An 18,630-nucleotide genomic window follows, 5' to 3' on the forward strand; every position below is an offset into this window, starting at 1 on the left:
TCAAATTTTCAATTGTTTCATCAAAATATTGCTGAAAGTGTTGAAGTGAATTATGCTGCCTGTATAAGATGCAGCAAATAACGCTTTTCTTTTTGATAAAAGAAATCTCAATCCACAGCAACTAAAAGGCTTCATTCGAGATCTTTTCTAAAACACAATAGCTTAATGTCACGTCAACAAACAACCCAACACTACCTGACTCCAGAGGCGTGGGAGCACATTCGAAAACATAGCCTGGAATATTTGCATTGCATGTGTAAAAATTGAAATTGATAATTTTTGTCTCAGTGGCACCAATAACATTAAAGAGAAACTCAAGCTCATGCAAAAGATGAGTTTGGAGATTTTCAAAGTGCCGGTTTAAACGAACTACATTACTGTAAAAAACAGAAAAACTTTTCTTGATTTCATCTTCCAATTGCTTGGTTTTCATTTCCCTAAAACTATGCGAGGAAAATATCGGCTGTGTATTCGCATGTGAGACTGTCCCACGGGAGAAAAATTATGATCTATATTGGTGTTAAGAGTAAACAAATCCAGGTCATAAATACTCGACAACTTGTCCAAATCTGTCCTAATTTTTTAGGGAATCACGAAAGAATTGTTAAATCGTCGGTGGATCATAGATAAATCTCTTCTGGAGCTAAAATATGGCAGTTCCTTCAATAAAGATCTTCTAGATTTATCAGCGTTTTTACTCGTACCTTCCATATTATAGGAATTACAATATTACGAGGACTAAATTAACTAAAAGTGCACTTAGCTGCTTAGAATGACTTGTTTACAGATCAAGCTTCAGGTATCGCTGGATTGATGGCCAGATGGAGAAGATTCACGTGCTCTTAGGTTTGTTAAATCATTTGTTGATCTCAGCAGGAGTGATGCAAATGTATCTGTCTTGTAAAGATATACAGCCGCCCCCTTCGCCCAGCACCACTTGTAATTGAATGACTTCTAGTGGACTTTTGCGGCATACAGCAACTCCTGTAACTTGGATGTTAAGCGGCTGTAAATCGCAATACGGTCAACGGTTGCCGTGCGGGTAGACCCAAATCATCTACTATGAGAGTACTGGTATTGCTCTTCGCGGCTGAGACTTTTTCACGAGTCATCCTTCTCGTGAATTTGCAAATGATTGGATTAGGTCTTCGGCGGCCATTGCTGCTCGTGTTGTTTCGTTGAGGGACCCTGCGTGCTATGTCTATGTCAGAGATTGGTATTTCGGCCCCCAAGACTAAGAATAACTTAATACATAGTTCTACAGTCTCTTCGGAAGATTAATTCATTCTCACTAATGTGTGGGACACCGACAATTTTTATATTATATTGGTAACTGTAGAACAGCATTTCGTCGATGGCTTTGTCGATCCCTGTGACATTCTACGTCAATATAACCAATCGCAAGGATAGATTTTCTAAATCTTCTACCATATTCGTTTTGGACTGCACAAGAGCATCATAACCATCACTGAGGTATTGAACATCATTTTCAGTCGGCAAAGATGCTCTCGTGGCGTCATTCTTTTCCGCCATCTTATTCTTGAAAGTTTGGAAATCTGTCGTTAAATCTTGCAACTGCCTCTTAAGGTTATCGTTGGCTTTTCCTAAAGACTTCACATTGTCTCCCATGTTAAATAGGAACTAAAAATTCAGAAACTAACGATAAATTTTGTGAAATTTGCAGAGCGCTTCACTGCGTCCGTCAAATTGGCAAACGCCATTTTGGTATAACATCGTATAACGGGGACAAATTTATACACTCTGTGACAATTGTTTCAAAATAGATTGTGAAAAAATCAGTGTTTTACATCTCAAAAACATTCACTATTGACAGATGACGAAATGCCAATGCTGTGATTGCGGGACTTGTCAGACGGAATTATGATCACATACGTAGGGCAGACTGAGAACCAAAAAGGTTGCGACACAGATTTCAATCGGTGAGAAAGTAATTTGAAATTTTCTTCGGATGAGTCTATGTTCACAAATACCGTGTTCTTTAGCTTAGGTTTTTTTTAGTTTTTTTGAAAAACTGCTCTAGCCTTTTTTTCTACAATACGGCTTTGCCACCGAATATAAAATGTTCAATCATTTCATAGGCGCAAAGCATAAAGCTGCAGAAACCTTTCTACATTGTTTGCTTAATAAACCATTAAATTAGGTAAGGTAAGTTAAATTTTTTGTCGAGTCATTATTTGATTGCAAAACATTACCGAGGTAACAGTTAAAGCTGCTATGCACGGTCCACGCTCATGGCCGTCAGCGACGACACTGAATATATCACATAGCCTGTTACGCCGGTTGCGTAAAATGAATATCGGCAAAGACTCCAGTGTTCGTGAACCATTGAGATCCAATAGGTAACATGGTGAGGCCGTATAGTTATAAGACCGTGCCACATATCTAGTCGGTATAGCCTAAATGTAGAATAAACCAGCGACACCAGAAGTATCCAAAAGGCAATAGGAAACAATTTTTTTGCTGTTTCCATTTCTTTTGCAAATTATCCATGGTGACAACCAGAAATATTAGGTCTTAACAGAAGCATCGAAGTCAAGATCAGTCAAACCTCACCTTGTAATTGAAAACTACATAAAAACTCTATTAGTAGTGTTTGACTATGCAAAATGCCCAGACAAGCCGTCTGGTGTGTCACACGAAAAAATAAAATTAAGGCCAGGTTTTTCTTCAAATTTAAATTAGCAATGAGCGGCAAGGAAATTTGCATTTATGATAGAATTATTTCACAGTTTGACAACAAAAAAAAGATCTGTTTACTCAAGTAATATTTTATTCATAAGGTGGTTTGTCGACTTTTAATATGACATACGCAAACTAAGGACGTTATGAATTATCTTAGTTGAAGGTAAAAGTCCTTTTTTAAAAAGGTTGATCGGTATTGGGAAAAATAGAAAACTAGATTAGACAAACCTATTCAAAATTAATTTATGGTTACAGATGCATAGTTACCCCTAAAAATGTTTGAGTTTCTACATGTCTCATCTGACTGGAACTTTGAGATAATGACGCTCTCTCTACCGATCAAACTGCCTTGTACTCTACCTTTATGCCCTAAAAAGTCTGAAAATAGATCTAGCAGTAAACAGTTTACTTAAAAACCATTAACAATACAAATTCTCCTTATCATGGAACAATTCTTTCTTTGAAAATCATCTTCAGCTATGTAGAACATAAGATTATGTTTCAGGGGTAAACAGTGCTGTTGGCGAAAACCCTCCATTTATCAAATCGACCGTGGTCTGTGAAGCCGAGTGATTCCGCAACAAATTTTGATCACTGTAATGAAGAATACTGTTGTCAATAAGAGTATAGACCACGATAAACCACTGTCGATTTTTTTTAACTACAATATCCATGTGAAATTAAACGATCCTTTCAGTACGTGATCAAGATCATTACGCGTAATGCGAGAAGCGTTGTCTGTACTCTTTTCGACAACGGCAAATTGGCCAATCAGATTGCGACATGGTAGTAAAATTGTTATGGTTTGGTAAACTTACCGAGTAAACATCAATTCGTTTGTGTTATTGCTCTTTCACATTAAAAGAGACATAACTGTCATCGATAGTTAGAAACTATAGCTAGGGTAGAGAATAGGTGATATTTCATGACGGTGATCCTGAGGTGATTAACGATCCTTCTTAATATAACAACAAGCTATCTTGAGTTTTCTTGAGCGTGTGTTATCAGCTTTTGCTTTCGATCGTCATTAAAACGAGAGAATGTTTAACACAAGACCAGCTGTGTTTAAATGCCCTGTCATAGCGCCACGACATCTTGAATATTCAGTCAAATTCGTAAAAAAGTGCTTTTAAATTTGCACAAAGAATCTATGGATAGGCTTTTGAGAACTGTAGCATTGCTATCGATATGATTTTTTAATTGATGCTAGAAACATACTTAAAAGCAGCTAGCCTCATCTATGTCAGAGTTTTTTTTTATAATTTCTTATAATAATTTACTCCTGTTATAATTTGCGAGCTTAACTTAGGCAAACGGTCGGTCTTAAACTAAAACTCCTTATGAAATAGAGATGATCAACTTCTTTTCTAAGCAGTTCTTTCTGTGTATTTGCATAGATGTTAACAAAGTCCGCATCTTTAATTTAGAAAGTTTCGTTATAAACACTAGGGCTAATTCCCAATGATGACAAAAACGAGCGGCTGGCTCCGTTAACAGTACGTTATTTCTAAACCATATTTCTGAGCTCAGGTGACATATTTCATCAAGTTTTGAGCGCAAAGAAAAATCCTGAGCGCATTCTGATTCCAAAATAATAGGCTTCACTACTTCTTTACAAATGCGCAAATTAGAGACATGTTATTGTCTTGTTATGGCCACCAAACTACATTTTTTTACTTGTTAGTTGCTCGTTAGATTATTCGAATAAAATTTACTATTCAGAAGTCGCTCTTCATATTTTTACTCTTTTTATCATGATATGGCATAAATTTCCCTGTCTCCTAACAATTATAATTTTTCAAATAATATGTCAACGTTAAAATTGGTCTACCTCTATATGTGCATGGCAAATTGCTTGTCTGATTGTCTGCTTCACTGCTCGTCTCACCTCACTTATCTTCCAGCAGTAGAGGAACGGGTTTAAAGTAGAGTTAAAAAACACTAAGACAACTGCGATTCCCCTGATTATGATGAAATTCGGAAATCGCTCTTTACGAAGAGAGATCACTCTTTCCACTGTAAAATATGGTACATAACAGACGACTAAAGCTAGCTGCACCCACAGTACACTGTGTAGTACCTTTCTGTATTGCGCCATGTTTGGTACATTTGGTTGGCTTGACTGTTCTTGAACATGATCTTGCATTTGAGCCTGATGATGACTGAGAGCGCGAAAAATCGTTGCGTACGAGGCGATTGAGATAACTAGGCAAAATGAAATACTTATAAGGCTGCCCCAAGCGGCTATAGGGTAATTGAGATGAAAGAATAAACCAGTGATTAGACATACAACCCAAACGATACCCAAAATGATATAAGTGCGCCTCAAAGTTACAATCTCTTTGTATCTCAGCCCCAACAACATGGCGAGAAGTCGGTCCACGCTTATGGCCGTTAGTGTCAACAATGACACTGAACATAATGCATAGCTTGTTACGCCAGTTAACTTAAATGAGTATCGACAAAGACTCCAGTGTTCGTGAACCACGGACATCCAATAGGTAGCATAGAGAGGATGGTTAACGACACCAACCAACAGATCAGTTGTTGCCAGGCAACGATACAAGAGTTTGGATGGCGGATGGAGGGAAGATTCCTTGTGAAGGGCAGCAAGGATAAGAGAATTCCCAAGAGTTGCTGTGATGGAGAGGAAAATGTTGACTGCTGAGAATGAAATGGACTGTGTTTTAAACTCACCTACCCAAAAGGGGGAACATTCCGATCCATCAAATGTTTTCGTCGGTGTTCCACTTCCCGTTATATTTGCTCTTGCCATCATCCTATAGTCGTTCCCACTCTTTTGCAGGTTATCCTTAGTTACAACGAGGAATATTTTGTCTTAACAGCACCTTCCAAGTCAAGACCAGTTAAACCTTAGTTTTTGAATAGCAATTGTAGAGAGTAAAAATTCATCAGAAGCGTCTGACTAAGCAAAATGCCCGAAAGCTGTGAGGTTTGTCACAGGAAAGAGAAAAAAATGGCCGGTTTTTCTGCGCGAGTTTGAATTAGTAATAAGGGGAAAGTAAAACTGCCCTTGTGATAGGTTAATTTCCCAACACAACAGAAAAAAATCGTCGGCGGACAGTCGGCCGACGTGTTGTTGGGATCGGATTCGTTGCCTTACCCGGATAATAGCGTGAATCATTAATTTAAATGCCATGAACTGTTATCACCTTTGGCAAACTAAGAGAAAAATTTTAATTTCAAAATTAATATAGGTTACAGATGCAAATTTATTCCACAAATAATTGAATTTTTGTTTCCTACGTGTTACACTTGTCTGAACTTAAGAACGAAACGGGGACAGGTGTAAGATGTTACGTCGTGTGACGATAAGTTTTCTCGCCCCAAACTGGGAAACTGAATCTTCGCGGACGGGACAACAACAACTGGGGGAAATAACTCTGTAGAGACGACTTGGCAGCGAGAACGGAAACTCGTCACGATTTCCTGGTACACGGAGATCTACTTCGAGCGAGCTTATACGGACGTCAAGGATAAGACAATCTTTGGTTCCACAGTACTTTTATTCTAGGTCAGGCCAACAAGCGACATGACCTCTAGCATACTCTAGTTTGTAATCATCAAAGCTGTACAAGGTACTTGCTTAAGAAGTAACTGGTGCGAGGTGCTATTGTTACACAAATCGCAATATTTGAATAAGGACACAAAGGAGCGGAAAAAAGTCTCTTTGAAGCTAAACAAAAACTACTTAAATATTCCATCTGTTTCTACGACGGAAAGAATCTCAAAATTAAAAAGACGGATGCAATAAACTTTAGGCCATTAAAGTAGGAAACCTAGGTGCGAATTTACAGCTCTGGTATAGAAAACAATACCTATCTTAATTGCAATAGCGCAGCTCAGGAAATAAAAAAACGAAAAAGCAATTAAAAGTTTCTGCTTATTTATACAAGATTGGTTTGGAAACCATTGCATGAAAAGAAATTAGATTTACGCGTTTAAACTCAGCTGCTATCTACCATGAAAACCAATGTTTCCAGAAAGACCATTAACACTTATATTTACCTAAAAAAACCATGTAATAAATAACAAAAGTGCCGACAAGCAGGTGCATATGATGAAAGCGAGTAACAACAAAAATCTATTCAAAAGCTACTGTGGTTTTTATACATTTTTTGATTTATTAAAATGAAAGGACTTGAAATGGTTAAATGTAAAAGTTTACGAATAAATATGCTCCGAATAACACACACGGGAAAATCAGTAAATTTTCCCGTAACATTCCTCCCACCTTAAATCGAGACCTCCTGGTCGAGGAAAACTCCTAGAAACTTAGAGGTCGTAGTGACCATTGCACTTGGCATTCTTATAACCATTAACTCGAGTTAAAGCAGTATTTCTCTTCTTGCATGCCCTTATGTCGTATTTCTTACTGCGCGTAATCTTCTATTTACTAAGGAGTTGTTAACATACTTCTTGGAAGAATTTAAAAAATAACAAGTTAACAATCGTCTTGATCCTATCTTACTTCCTGGTCAACAGCTAAGTGGTACTCTCTACTTGTTGCTAAAGTCAGTCATGGGTCTGAGGATAAGTAGTCTCCTTAGGTGCATCATGAACTTAGGCATTTCCATTCCTGGAGGTGCTTCTTGATATTGATCAAATCCCTCGTTAGATTCCATTCTGTAATCAGTTTTGGCTGGGGTATTAGAAAGATCGCCTTGGTGCCAAACCTTCTTTTGTGACACCTGTGCGAAGGACGGTGGTGGTTTTTGGATAACAGACCTGAAGTTACTATTTGCGTCGGTGTGAAATGTTGCGGACAGGGACACAGCAATGAGCACTAATACCAATAATATTGCAACTTCTTTGTTGTTTGGAGAACGGGAAGGCAAAATTCCTGCAGAAGGCTTCACTGAACCTTCACTAGTAGAGGCGTGTTCATTTCCTCTGACATTCTTTTCTTGAGGTTTAAACGTTCCTGTCAAAGGCACTGAGGCTGAACATGCTTGCTCTTGTTGATTTGCTGATTCTTTTAGAGTAATGGTGTTGTTATCGAGATCAATCATAGCTCTGTTTACTTGGAGGAAATCGCGACCAAGGATGGCGTCATAAGTAAGGTTGTGCACGACCTGGAATTCACAAGGGAACTGACTTTCCTTAAGATATAACGGCAAGGTAATTCTTCTTAGCTGTAGGTTGTCTTTCCCAGTCTTAACTGTGGAAAAGGGAACGTCACCGTAGATCTCTTTTAAAACTTCTTCTTTTATGGCTGAAACGCTTGCACCAGTATCCAACATTAGACGAACAGGTTTTCCTGCTATTTTACCTTTAGTGATCAGGTTGCTAGGGTACGCGTCTGCTTCATTTACGAGGGGTAGCTGGACTTTTGACTGATTTGGTATTTGTAACTTTCTTGGCTTCTGGTTTGGATTTCTCGGCTTTCTAATCCGGTTACTAGTTCGTGTCGGCTTCATCTTCTGTAGTAAATCAGGGTTGTTTGTGGCGTTTTCCTGACTCTCGAGATGTGATGCAGTCCCCTCAGCATACGATTGGTTCTCTTCTTCGTGGGTGGAAGATTCTTCTGATTGAGTGTAAGTTGGTCTGGTAGCACGATGTAGGACCTGTCTCTCCTTCTGGAAACCGTCATTAGATTGGTTATAGTTGCAGTAATACTGAATATGGCCACGGCGTCCACATCGATAACATACGGGTTTAGTCTTGAAACTGTACTTCCTCCATTTATAACTAACTTCCTGTTTAGGCTTTATATTCCGGACGATTCCATCTAGCTTCATTCCAAGCTCGTTAATTTGCTCTTGCATGGCAAAAATCCTAAAGTCTGGGTCTGGAAATTGGTGAGGAACAAGATAAGGGCTGAGATTGTCACTATCTTCAAAGCATCTAACGTCCTCTACTAGATCTGATAACTGGCAGTCAGGGGGGGTTTTCTGTAACCTTGGTAATTTTCCGTCAAATAGGTCTCTGGTGGACTGTTCATCAATGGCAAACATGTTTGCTCTATTGTCTGAAAGTAGCCCTGAGTCTTTGTCATTCAACTGGGCGGTGACCATAGAATCACGCGGTCTGGGCTCATCGGACGTAACGTTACATTGGACAGCGGTAGCTTCAATGGATTCATATGGGGTCTCGTCAGGAACCGGGCCACTGGGTGGCAAATTTTCCTCATATCCGGCGGAAGTACTTTGTTGTGGTGGCACAGAGGGGTCTGCAACTGAGGTGACTGGTTCAGGTTCACATCCGGCGGAAGTTCTAAGAGGTGGCAGGGAAGGATCTGGAACTGAGATGACTGATTCAGGTTCACATCCGGCGGAAGTGCTAATCTGTGGCGGAGAAGGATCTGGAGATGAGCCGTTTTTCGCCTCGTTCTCAGGGTTCATACTTGGACTGGTGTTGGTTTTAATCGTCTTTTGAGCTCTGCGAACAGCCCCGGGGAACGAAATAAGTTTAATTGGCTGGCACTTTTTCTTACTGTCAGGCTTTCTCTTCTCTGCCTTGAGAGTTTTTGTCGGTCCCAGTGGACGGGTGGCTATATCTGCGTCGGTTTTCGTCACCAGACCTCCCGGTAGGTCATTCTCAGAGTGGTCAGCGGATGTGTTTCCATAATTTCCATCATTTGCATAAGCGTCCTCTACGGTTTGTTGACAAACGCTCAGTTGGTTTTTTAGAGCTGGCAGAAGCGCGCTCGTGAGCTTGTTTTCTGCTACTTCATCATATCTGGCTGTCGCTGGGTAAAATCGTGACCCGTTTTGGTACTGTTGGTACAATTCCTCATCGGCCTGAGCGTCGTCTTCACCGGAGTCCTTTCCCAGGAACTCGCGTTCGCGCTGTGGAAACGTATGGTGATTTTGTCCTAGTGGGGCCATTTTATCGTTTTCATGACCTTGGCTATCTATGGCGGCTAAGTGAGAGCTTCTTGGATTTCGAGAAGGTGAGTCATCCCTTAGTTGTGGCTGATTATAACCGGAGCGGGGAGGATAATTTCCACTTTCTTGGCGTCGTTGGTAGTTTGGCTCGTACCGCTCGAAATTCTGATTGGGTTCGCGTGGAGACCTTTGGTTACAATTTTGCTGCACATGGCCAACTCGTCCACAAGAGTAACAAATGGGTCGTCCCTCTCGTGTTCGCTGTCTTGGTGGTTCTTCGCGACTATTTTGATTTCGCCTGGCCAGGCCATTTATTCGAGCATCCACGCGTCGGAAGAACTCTTCCAACTTAGCTTCCATGCGTTGGATTTCATGTTTATAATCCGGGGTCCCTCGTCTTTCTGGTTCTAAATAAGCTGCGAGAGGCTCAACGAGCTGCTTTGGCGTGTCCTCCGTGGAACCTTGGGCCTTGTTCAAGAGTTCACTCAACTTGGAGAAAAGAGTTAGTTCCTTTTGTTCGTCAGACTTCTTCCCACTGTTGTTTGCCAACAGGGCTTCGAGCTTGGTTAAAATCGAGTCTTCTCTCTGTGAATTGTTCTTGTGGAGTTGTTCAATTATGGCTGAAACTGCCTGGTCTGATGCGGAAGATTCCCGATTACTTGGACTGGTATTGGATGGTGATCTCGATAATCTTTCCTGCAGGACAATCCGTGATATATCGTCTTCACGTCGCTGGGTTACGGATTGTTGGATTGAGTAAATCAACCGTGCTGTATCTTCTGCGGCAGCATATGTCTTAGGTTCTTTCTTTAGTACGTCGGCTTGGATGTCAGGTCTGAGGCCCTGAATCAAATAACTCAACTTATCCTCATCGCGTAAATTGAGACAGCTAAATTTGTCGTTCAGGTCGGCCAGGTATTTTTCAATGGACTCATTTGAACCCTGGCGTCTGACTGAAAGTTCCTGTCGTAACCTTAATGAGCGATGTGCAGGCGAAAACCTCTCTTTCAAGGCAGTACTCAAGCATCGGAAGGAACTTTGTACGTCGCCAGGAAGATTGTAGTAATAGGACTCAGCTGGGCCCTGGAGATGTAAAGCTAACTGGATGGCTGCTTGATCACTTTCTGGATTGACTCTTCTGTTGGTTAAATAGAGTTTAAAGCGCTGAAGCCAGCGATCTACGTTTTCATTCTCATAGCCATGGAATAGTGCAGGTTTCGCCAAGGCTGGTTCAGGTACAGTTGCTCCTTCTATTGCTGTTTGGACTTGTCTACACAATTGTTGCTGGATATCCATAACTTGTCTTCGGAGATCACTCATTTCGTCAGAGTTCATTTGCATATCGTGCCGAGTGTTAATTTCTTCGTCGCTCAAAGGGTTGCTTCGCTCGAATTCACTATCAGGTTCTTCACACACACCTTCGTTTGCGACAGCGCTTTCGGCACAAAATTCTTCAATAGCTTCTGATTCTGTCTCGCTCGGTTCGTCTTCAGAGTCACTGCTCAAATTGGATTCGTAGCGCAATCTCTTTCGTGTTTTTGTTTGTTTTGGTTTTGTGTAATTAATGCTTTTTCGCACCAACGCGTCAAAATGCTCTGGTGAATTAATTAACTGGAAAAATCTTCTTTCTAGGGATTCGTCGACCTCGGAATCGCTGGTTTCCTCAACTTCTAAATCGGTTCGGGGACCGTGGTGTGGCTGACTAGACTGGTTTGGGATAAAATCTTCGGATGGACTTGCGTCGCTCTCTTGACGCGGGACAAAGGAGGTCGTTTGCTCTGGTAAACTTTGCTGAACAATGGATGGGCCTTCACACGGATCAATACTAATATCGATCGCTTCGGTATTCGTTCTGTTGGCTGGATTCTGTTCGGAAAATGCGGTGGAAAATCTCGGAAGGCCGTTGGACTGAATAGGTTCTATTTCTTCGCTGGAACTGGTGACGTGTGCCGTGGGCGGCAAGGAACTTGGGTGGAATGGTAATTCAAATGACAAAGTACAATTTTCTTCTTCAGACAAAGAAGCCTGCACTTCTCTGTTTACTTTTGGCGTACTATTTCTGGCAACGGGAACGGCTGATTTTCGGCTTCTTAAGTTATAACGCGGCAAACTTTTCGTAAAAACTCTCTTCACGGCCTTCATAAAGAGACAAAGGAAATTTTCTGGTACTCACGTAACTTGAGCGGTTCTTTACTTGTCGGCGCTCAAGGGATTACATCGGCTGGCGTGAAACTGGATTGGCGTCTTCTCTGACCTTGATAACGTCCTGGAAGCCCCAAGAAGTGCCCGGCGTAACCACCACTGTGACGATAAGTTTTCTCGCCCCAAACTGGGAAACTGAATCTTCGCGGACGGGACAACAACAACTGGGGGAAATAACTCTGTAGAGACGACTTGGCAGCGAGAACGGAAACTCGTCACGATTTCCTGGTACACGGAGATCTACTTCGAGCGAGCTTATACGGACGTCAAGGATAAGACAATCTTTGGTTCCACAGTACTTTTATTCTAGGTCAGGCCAACAAGCGACATGACCTCTAGCATACTCTAGTTTGTAATCATCAAAGCTGTACAAGGTACTTGCTTAAGAAGTAACTGGTGCGAGGTGCTATTGTTACACAAATCGCAATATTTGAATAAGGACACAAAGGAGCGGAAAAAAGTCTCTTTGAAGCTAAACAAAAACTACTTAAATATTCCATCTGTTTCTACGACGGAAAGAATCTCAAAATTAAAAAGACGGATGCAATAAACTTTAGGCCATTAAAGTAGGAAACCTAGGTGCGAATTTACAGCTCTGGTATAGAAAACAATACCTATCTTAATTGCAATAGCGCAGCTCAGGAAATAAAAAAACGAAAAAGCAATTAAAAGTTTCTGCTTATTTATACAAGATTGGTTTGGAAACCATTGCATGAAAAGAAATTAGATTTACGCGTTTAAACTCAGCTGCTATCTACCATGAAAACCAATGTTTCCAGAAAGACCATTAACACTTATATTTACCTAAAAAAACCATGTAATAAATAACAAAAGTGCCGACAAGCAGGTGCATATGATGAAAGCGAGTAACAACAAAAATCTATTCAAAAGCTACTGTGGTTTTTATACATTTTTTGATTTATTAAAATGAAAGGACTTGAAATGGTTAAATGTAAAAGTTTACGAATAAATATGCTCCGAATAACACACACGGGAAAATCAGTAAATTTTCCCGTAACAGTCGTTAGGCCATCTCTATCTTAAGTTTTTCAAATACTATTTACCCACTTCTTTTGTGACTGTAAATTCAACCGGATTACTTCTGGTGGTTTCGAGAAAATTAAAGGTAAAGAAGCTTGAGGTCTCACTTGTTCAAATCAGTATCTAATTAATAGTGAGGTAAGCTTCTTCTTTCTTGGAAGGGAGACGACTAAGTGACCAATTCCGAGAACACCTTCGCGACGTAGAAAGAAATGACAATGAGGTATCCAAACCAGTCGTTAGCTAGACACTTTAATCTGCATAAGCAGCGTATGTCAGTTTACGGTCTTTCCTTACATCTAGGCAGTTCGGAAAGCAGCAAAATTGTAAAACAAAAATTGATCCATTTAATTATTGTTTTTTTCGTCACCGTATTTCCGCCGATAGCGTAGCTCCACTTTCTGTAGACGAACCCACACACAATCCACAATTCCAAGGTCTAACGTTCAAAACTTTAGCTTTTAAACTCTTTACAGTGGCCAATTTAGGTTATCAATTCGTCTCATAATACAAAATTACCCTAAATTTCTTGTTTCTTGTTTTTGTTTCAAGCACGCTGTCATGTATACGGCAAGTGATTGGATTATTTTTGTTCCTTTCTTCCTGAAGGATAAACGATTTACCTTTATATTAGGGAGAATAAAGACGAAAATAATTGACTGATTATTAACTCTTTCAATTCTTATTGAGGTATAGAGTCCTGCATAGCACGAGGTCAGCGGAGTCTTGTAAGTCGGGCCCAACAACGTACACAGCACATCTACAGAATCAACCTCGCAAGATGTAAAACATTTGAAAGGTGGACATGATAAAAAGGCGGAACAGAAACAAATGATGCGACAAATACATGGCACTAAGGGGGAGAAAAAGAGCTTATTAAGGGGATACAAGTCAACATTTATCTCCCCATTTCCATGACTTTGATAAATTATGTTACCCAATTTTCATTTGTTCGGCTGTCTCGAAGAGGAGACTACTGGTTACAAAACGATTTTGCTTTGTGCCTGCTGGTCTGAGTGGAAATAAAAAATCTAATCAAAATGTGCGCTATTCTACATTTTCTGTAAAATGATATATAAAGAATCGAATTTCTTAACTGAACAAACATTTTTCCAGCTAAAAACGAATGAAATAAGGCCTTTTCCCCTGATTTTGCAACCCTATCAATAGAAATTGTAAACCCTGATTTTCAGGCTTACTCACGGTTGTGGTGCAGATTTCCATACCAAATCGCCTCATTTTGAGTTTGCTTTCCCAAGCAGTAGTTTATAAACGTTAGCGGTTTAATTGTGTATTGCGTTACCTATGTGTTGATCAATTGGAAGCTTAGAAGCTTCAAAATCCCCTCCCCGGATGACCCCCTCCCCCCACCCCCACATAGACGAGGCTTATAAACCAAGACCTAAAGGACTTTTTCTTCAAAGCCATTCGGTCGCCAAAGTGAACTCTTTGCCTCTAAACATCTTTAAATTTAAATATATAACACTTGTCTACAGCTGGAAAGACTTTACGCTTGCGGCTCAAATTTCACGTCTCAGCCAGGCAAGGTTCAAATTCCCCACCTCACGGGCACGGAAGACGGTTCAATGCCCATGGGTTGCACAGGGTAGGGGGTCGTTAAAGCTTCGAATTGATCGATGCATCATAGAGTAATTATTACTGACACCGTAAAGGATTAGTTATTGTGAAATACGTCCTGCAAAATGCGACATCCATTCCATCACACGGTACCTGACGTGAACGATTGTGCAAATCACCAACATGCCAACTAATGCAACTTAACGAAAATCTTACTACCACTTTCCTTAAGCAGTCTTTGACCCTTTCCAGACTGAATTTTTGGAGAGATATAATATTTTTCCTTTAATAAAAATGTCCACTTGAAAGCAATGTAGACATGCTATACATGGTTGGAAAGTAATACAATTGAAAATATCAGGAGTCATAGATATAAACAGATATCTATTTTGAGTCGCCATGGTAACTAATCTATTTGACATAATTAATGTAACTTATACAAATTAAATCATAATTTTTTTGATTTACACAATTTTTTTCCCAGATGTTCTGCGCATTAACAAAAAAAATTATACATAATTACAAAGAATATTTAATCAGTTGTTCGCATGGCACAGTTTTTAGTTCAGTGGATGTTTCTTCAAGTAAAAAATAATAATTTCCTGATAGACGCTTTGTATTTTTAAAAGTGCAAATGTAACTTGAAATTAAAGAAGCTGACGTATGGAAATTAACTAAAATAACTTTCTCTGTGGCTTTTCCACCCAAAAGTACTTCAAAATCTTTCAATTCTTTATAAAGAAGGTACTGTTACCATAATCTAACAAAAACATCAAGAAAGCAAGCAAGCCTTGAAAGGGTGTGCCACTCTTGAAAGCATGGATGCTCAGAAAGGTGATTCATATTTAGGACATTAAAATTTAGTTTGGTATGTTTCAGGTTTCCCTCTTGCATTTCTAGTGATTGCACAAACTTTGCATCTCCTCTTCTTGTCAGCCCTTTGACCAAAATGCTTCCCAACCGAACAAGCATTAGGAATTGCAGGTCGGCCCGGTTCCGTGACTGCTCTGGCAACTGGGTTTTTCTTACTGGCGATTAGTAGTATGGGTTCATTTTTGATGTGGTCGGTGTCTTCTTTTAGCTTATTGAGGAAGGGGCTGTTTACTTGCTTGAATTTTACGGACTGGATCATCCTTAGCATGTCGTCCTCGAAATCTTTTAATTCTTCAATGGGAGGCGGGTTCTTGGTTGATTTGAAGCCGTAAGTTTCCTTGGAGGGCGAGACCGTGTCGGGGTTGAGAAAGAAGTGGGCTTTCCAGCGAATTCTACGTAAAAACTGCTCGGTATTTTCGATGAGTCGGTGAAGATAGTCGTTGAAGACACCGACCACATCAAAAATGAACCCATGCTACTGATCGCCGCTGACAAAACGACCAACTTCTTCAAACTTGAGCCATCGACATACAACGATCTACTATAAAAAAGCATCACGAAATCCTACAAGAAAGCACTGACTGAGACGACACAAGCAATCCATAAAGAAAACAAAGACATCGCGACGAAACTGGGAATCGACGACAGAGTAGACGCTACAGCCGATAAAGACGCATTCATGACACTTAAAGATCACAAGCCAAAATTTGCAAACAAGAGTCTGCTCTGGAAATGAATGTGATCGTTTCAGGCTTCGAGCTCCTTCGGTGTCCACAAGCTCCACGGTGACAAGGTTCCGCCTTGCTCAACGCCCTTTGAGATCTATTCGATCTATTTCCTGTATCTTCTCCAATCCTATCAGTTGTAGAAGAGCTTTCCTGTAACGTTTGTTTCTATAGAAATATAGGGTGGGATTCGCTAGAGAGTTTATTTGAATCCCGATATATACCCATCGCAAAGCCGCGAAAAACTGGTGAGTATGATACCGAGGTCATGACTACTAGTATCGGAACACTACAAACGAAAGCAGCTATTAACAGCAGAAACGCAGTTTAGGCAAGTTTCCTTTCCATTTTTGCTTTAATCTTTAGAGCACTCAATGGGCTGTTTTGACATCTGTTTTGCCTCTGCACCTCGATATAAATCATGTGATAAAAATAAACCACTGTTAACGTTTCAGCGAAAACTAATGCTTGATATAAAACCACTTTTGTGACGCTTTCCATCCAAGCGATTACAGTATACTTCTTTACGCGTCCTTTTCTTACTAACACTTTGTACTCTGTCTATTTAACTATTCCCACATACACCTCCCAAGCTATCAGCAATAAATATTGATGCAAGGTAGTACATAAAGTGATCAGTACAAAGACACCGATTTCACTCATCAGATAGATTGTGCTGCGTGATACAGTTCCCGAAGAATCAACGCCTCCACAGCGATTGAAAGTGGCATTGAAATGCGCCAACTAAAAGATTAGTCACGGACAAATGAGTAATCAGAATATTAGAGTTTTTCTGTAGCTCTCTTATTTTCTTGATTGCTAAGATCACTAACATGTTCAGAAATATGATCCATGGACAAGCAACGGCTGTTGCGTTGATGGTGAGTTGAAGCGAAAGTGTTTGCCTTGAGTCCCACTTGAATTGCGGTTTGCTTGGGCCAAAAAACACTGATTTGGAAAATTGTTAAATGCGTCCTCAAAGTTACTTACATTCATTTTGTTAAACTTCAGTTTTATCATCATGTGTTTTACGTTCAGGCTTGTAGACTGATATCCGTGCAAATAATCTGTTACGTAGAAAATGGAAGGCCTGCTATGAGAAATAACTGCTGTTACCTCTTCAGTTACACAAATTATCTTTTGTTTTTTGTTTAAAAGGAGGTTTCTAATCCACAAAAGAAACCCATGCTCATCGCAAAACGGATTAAACGCTGTGCGTCCCGTGATTGGTCATGGCATATGATTCGTAAGAACAAAAGTGCGTCGGTTAAAACCATTTTCTTTATCGATAATTTGCCGAAATTGCGCATTATTTAGATCTTTTTTTTAATCATTATTATTATTTTTTTTTTTTGCATTCAAGTTAAGTGGTGAACAGTCCGAAACTGAACAGAAAACTAATATGAAGCACAACACGAACATCAGTGCTACAGCAGCCTTTGAACAGGAAGCCGCTTCCTTTTCCTTAACGAAATTTGATGTTACCATAATCTCTCCATCTATTCCTTAATAGATGAATTTAAAAAAAGGGTCGAATCTGTTTGCTAATCATCCTCCAATATCAAATTTTTTCAGTCCTTTATTCAGTTTTTAAAATCTAGTTGTAAAGTGGGGTCACTCAGATTCAGAGAAAAGTTTTGGACGTGATATGAATATGTGTTGAATAGTGAAAAACTCTGTTGGCAGCTGGTTATTTAAACAAAAGCATTGCACACCGATTAAAGTCCTCTTAAATTAGCAATTAACTACACAAGCGTCAAATTTATTATTTGGCCGATGACATCAAAAAGACAGTCTACAGCTACAATTGAGGATTATGGTGCCGGATTAAATTCACGAGACGCAGTATTTTTGAAACGTTTCTTTTTGTCAAGTTCGTAGACTTGTTGGAGAAGAATTGCGTCTCGTATCCCGAACATTCATTTCCTTTTCCTTACGATGGAAGGTACTCGTCAAACGTGAAAAGGTCGCTTCGATGGTCCGCGTGGCTGTCCTGAATAAACCAAAGATTAGAATGAACAATAGGGATTCTAAAGTTTTTTCTGTTTTCATCATGCAAGGAAATCAAAACAGACAGGAAAAAAAAAATGCGGCGCATGCACATAACGCAAATGCTGACGTTGGGCGCTTAAATCATACTTTGCACTACTTATTTCATCATTCCCCGTGATTTTTCCCCTGTTTTCGTCGTTTATTCTCTAAACTTTTGCTTTCCTTTAATGGATTTTTATTTTCTTTTTCACTGATCGTTTTTTCCTCTTTGGGTTTTTTAAGGCCTTTTAATTATTTCTGTCATGTGAGGTTCAGATGTTTTTTATTTGTGTTTCTCGTTACCCCTTTTGGTGTGCGAGTGTGTTATGTCGGATATATTGTTTTCTACAGATTGGCGATCGACGGTTCATTATCGCGAAGATCCCTTCTATTCACGACTTTATCCGCAGTTCACATATATGATTTTCATATAGTCACAGTCATTTATTCACCACTTCATGGGTTATCTGGAACTAAAATTCCGTACAGACATGAATTTTGTTTTTGTCTTTCTTGTTGACAAAAATTTTGTATGCAAATAATCTTTGGCTTCAAGGCGGAAGTTTGCAACCTAACAATGGTGTTTGTCTTAGTTATCTGTTTATTAAATTGATAAACGACATTTA

At 39.8% G+C, this 18,630-nt stretch overlaps 1 protein-coding gene across 1 annotated transcript; it reads right to left on the reverse strand.

Moving 5' to 3' along the window:
* Nucleotides 1–1,380: 1,380 nt before the first annotated feature.
* Nucleotides 1,381–5,479, reverse strand: LOC136277416 (melanocortin receptor 5-like). The gene is made up of 2 exons (XM_066159445.1): nucleotides 4,592–5,479; nucleotides 1,381–1,641 (listed from the first exon to the last, which is right to left on the reverse strand). Exons 1-2 carry the CDS (start codon nucleotides 5,477–5,479, stop codon nucleotides 1,381–1,383), a joined length of 1,149 nt encoding a protein of 382 aa, XP_066015542.1.
* Nucleotides 5,480–18,630: the final 13,151 nt, after the last annotated feature.

This window comes from Pocillopora verrucosa, chromosome 12, assembly GCF_036669915.1.
Source record: "Pocillopora verrucosa isolate sample1 chromosome 12, ASM3666991v2, whole genome shotgun sequence".
Lineage (NCBI taxonomy): Eukaryota > Metazoa > Cnidaria > Anthozoa > Scleractinia > Pocilloporidae > Pocillopora > Pocillopora verrucosa.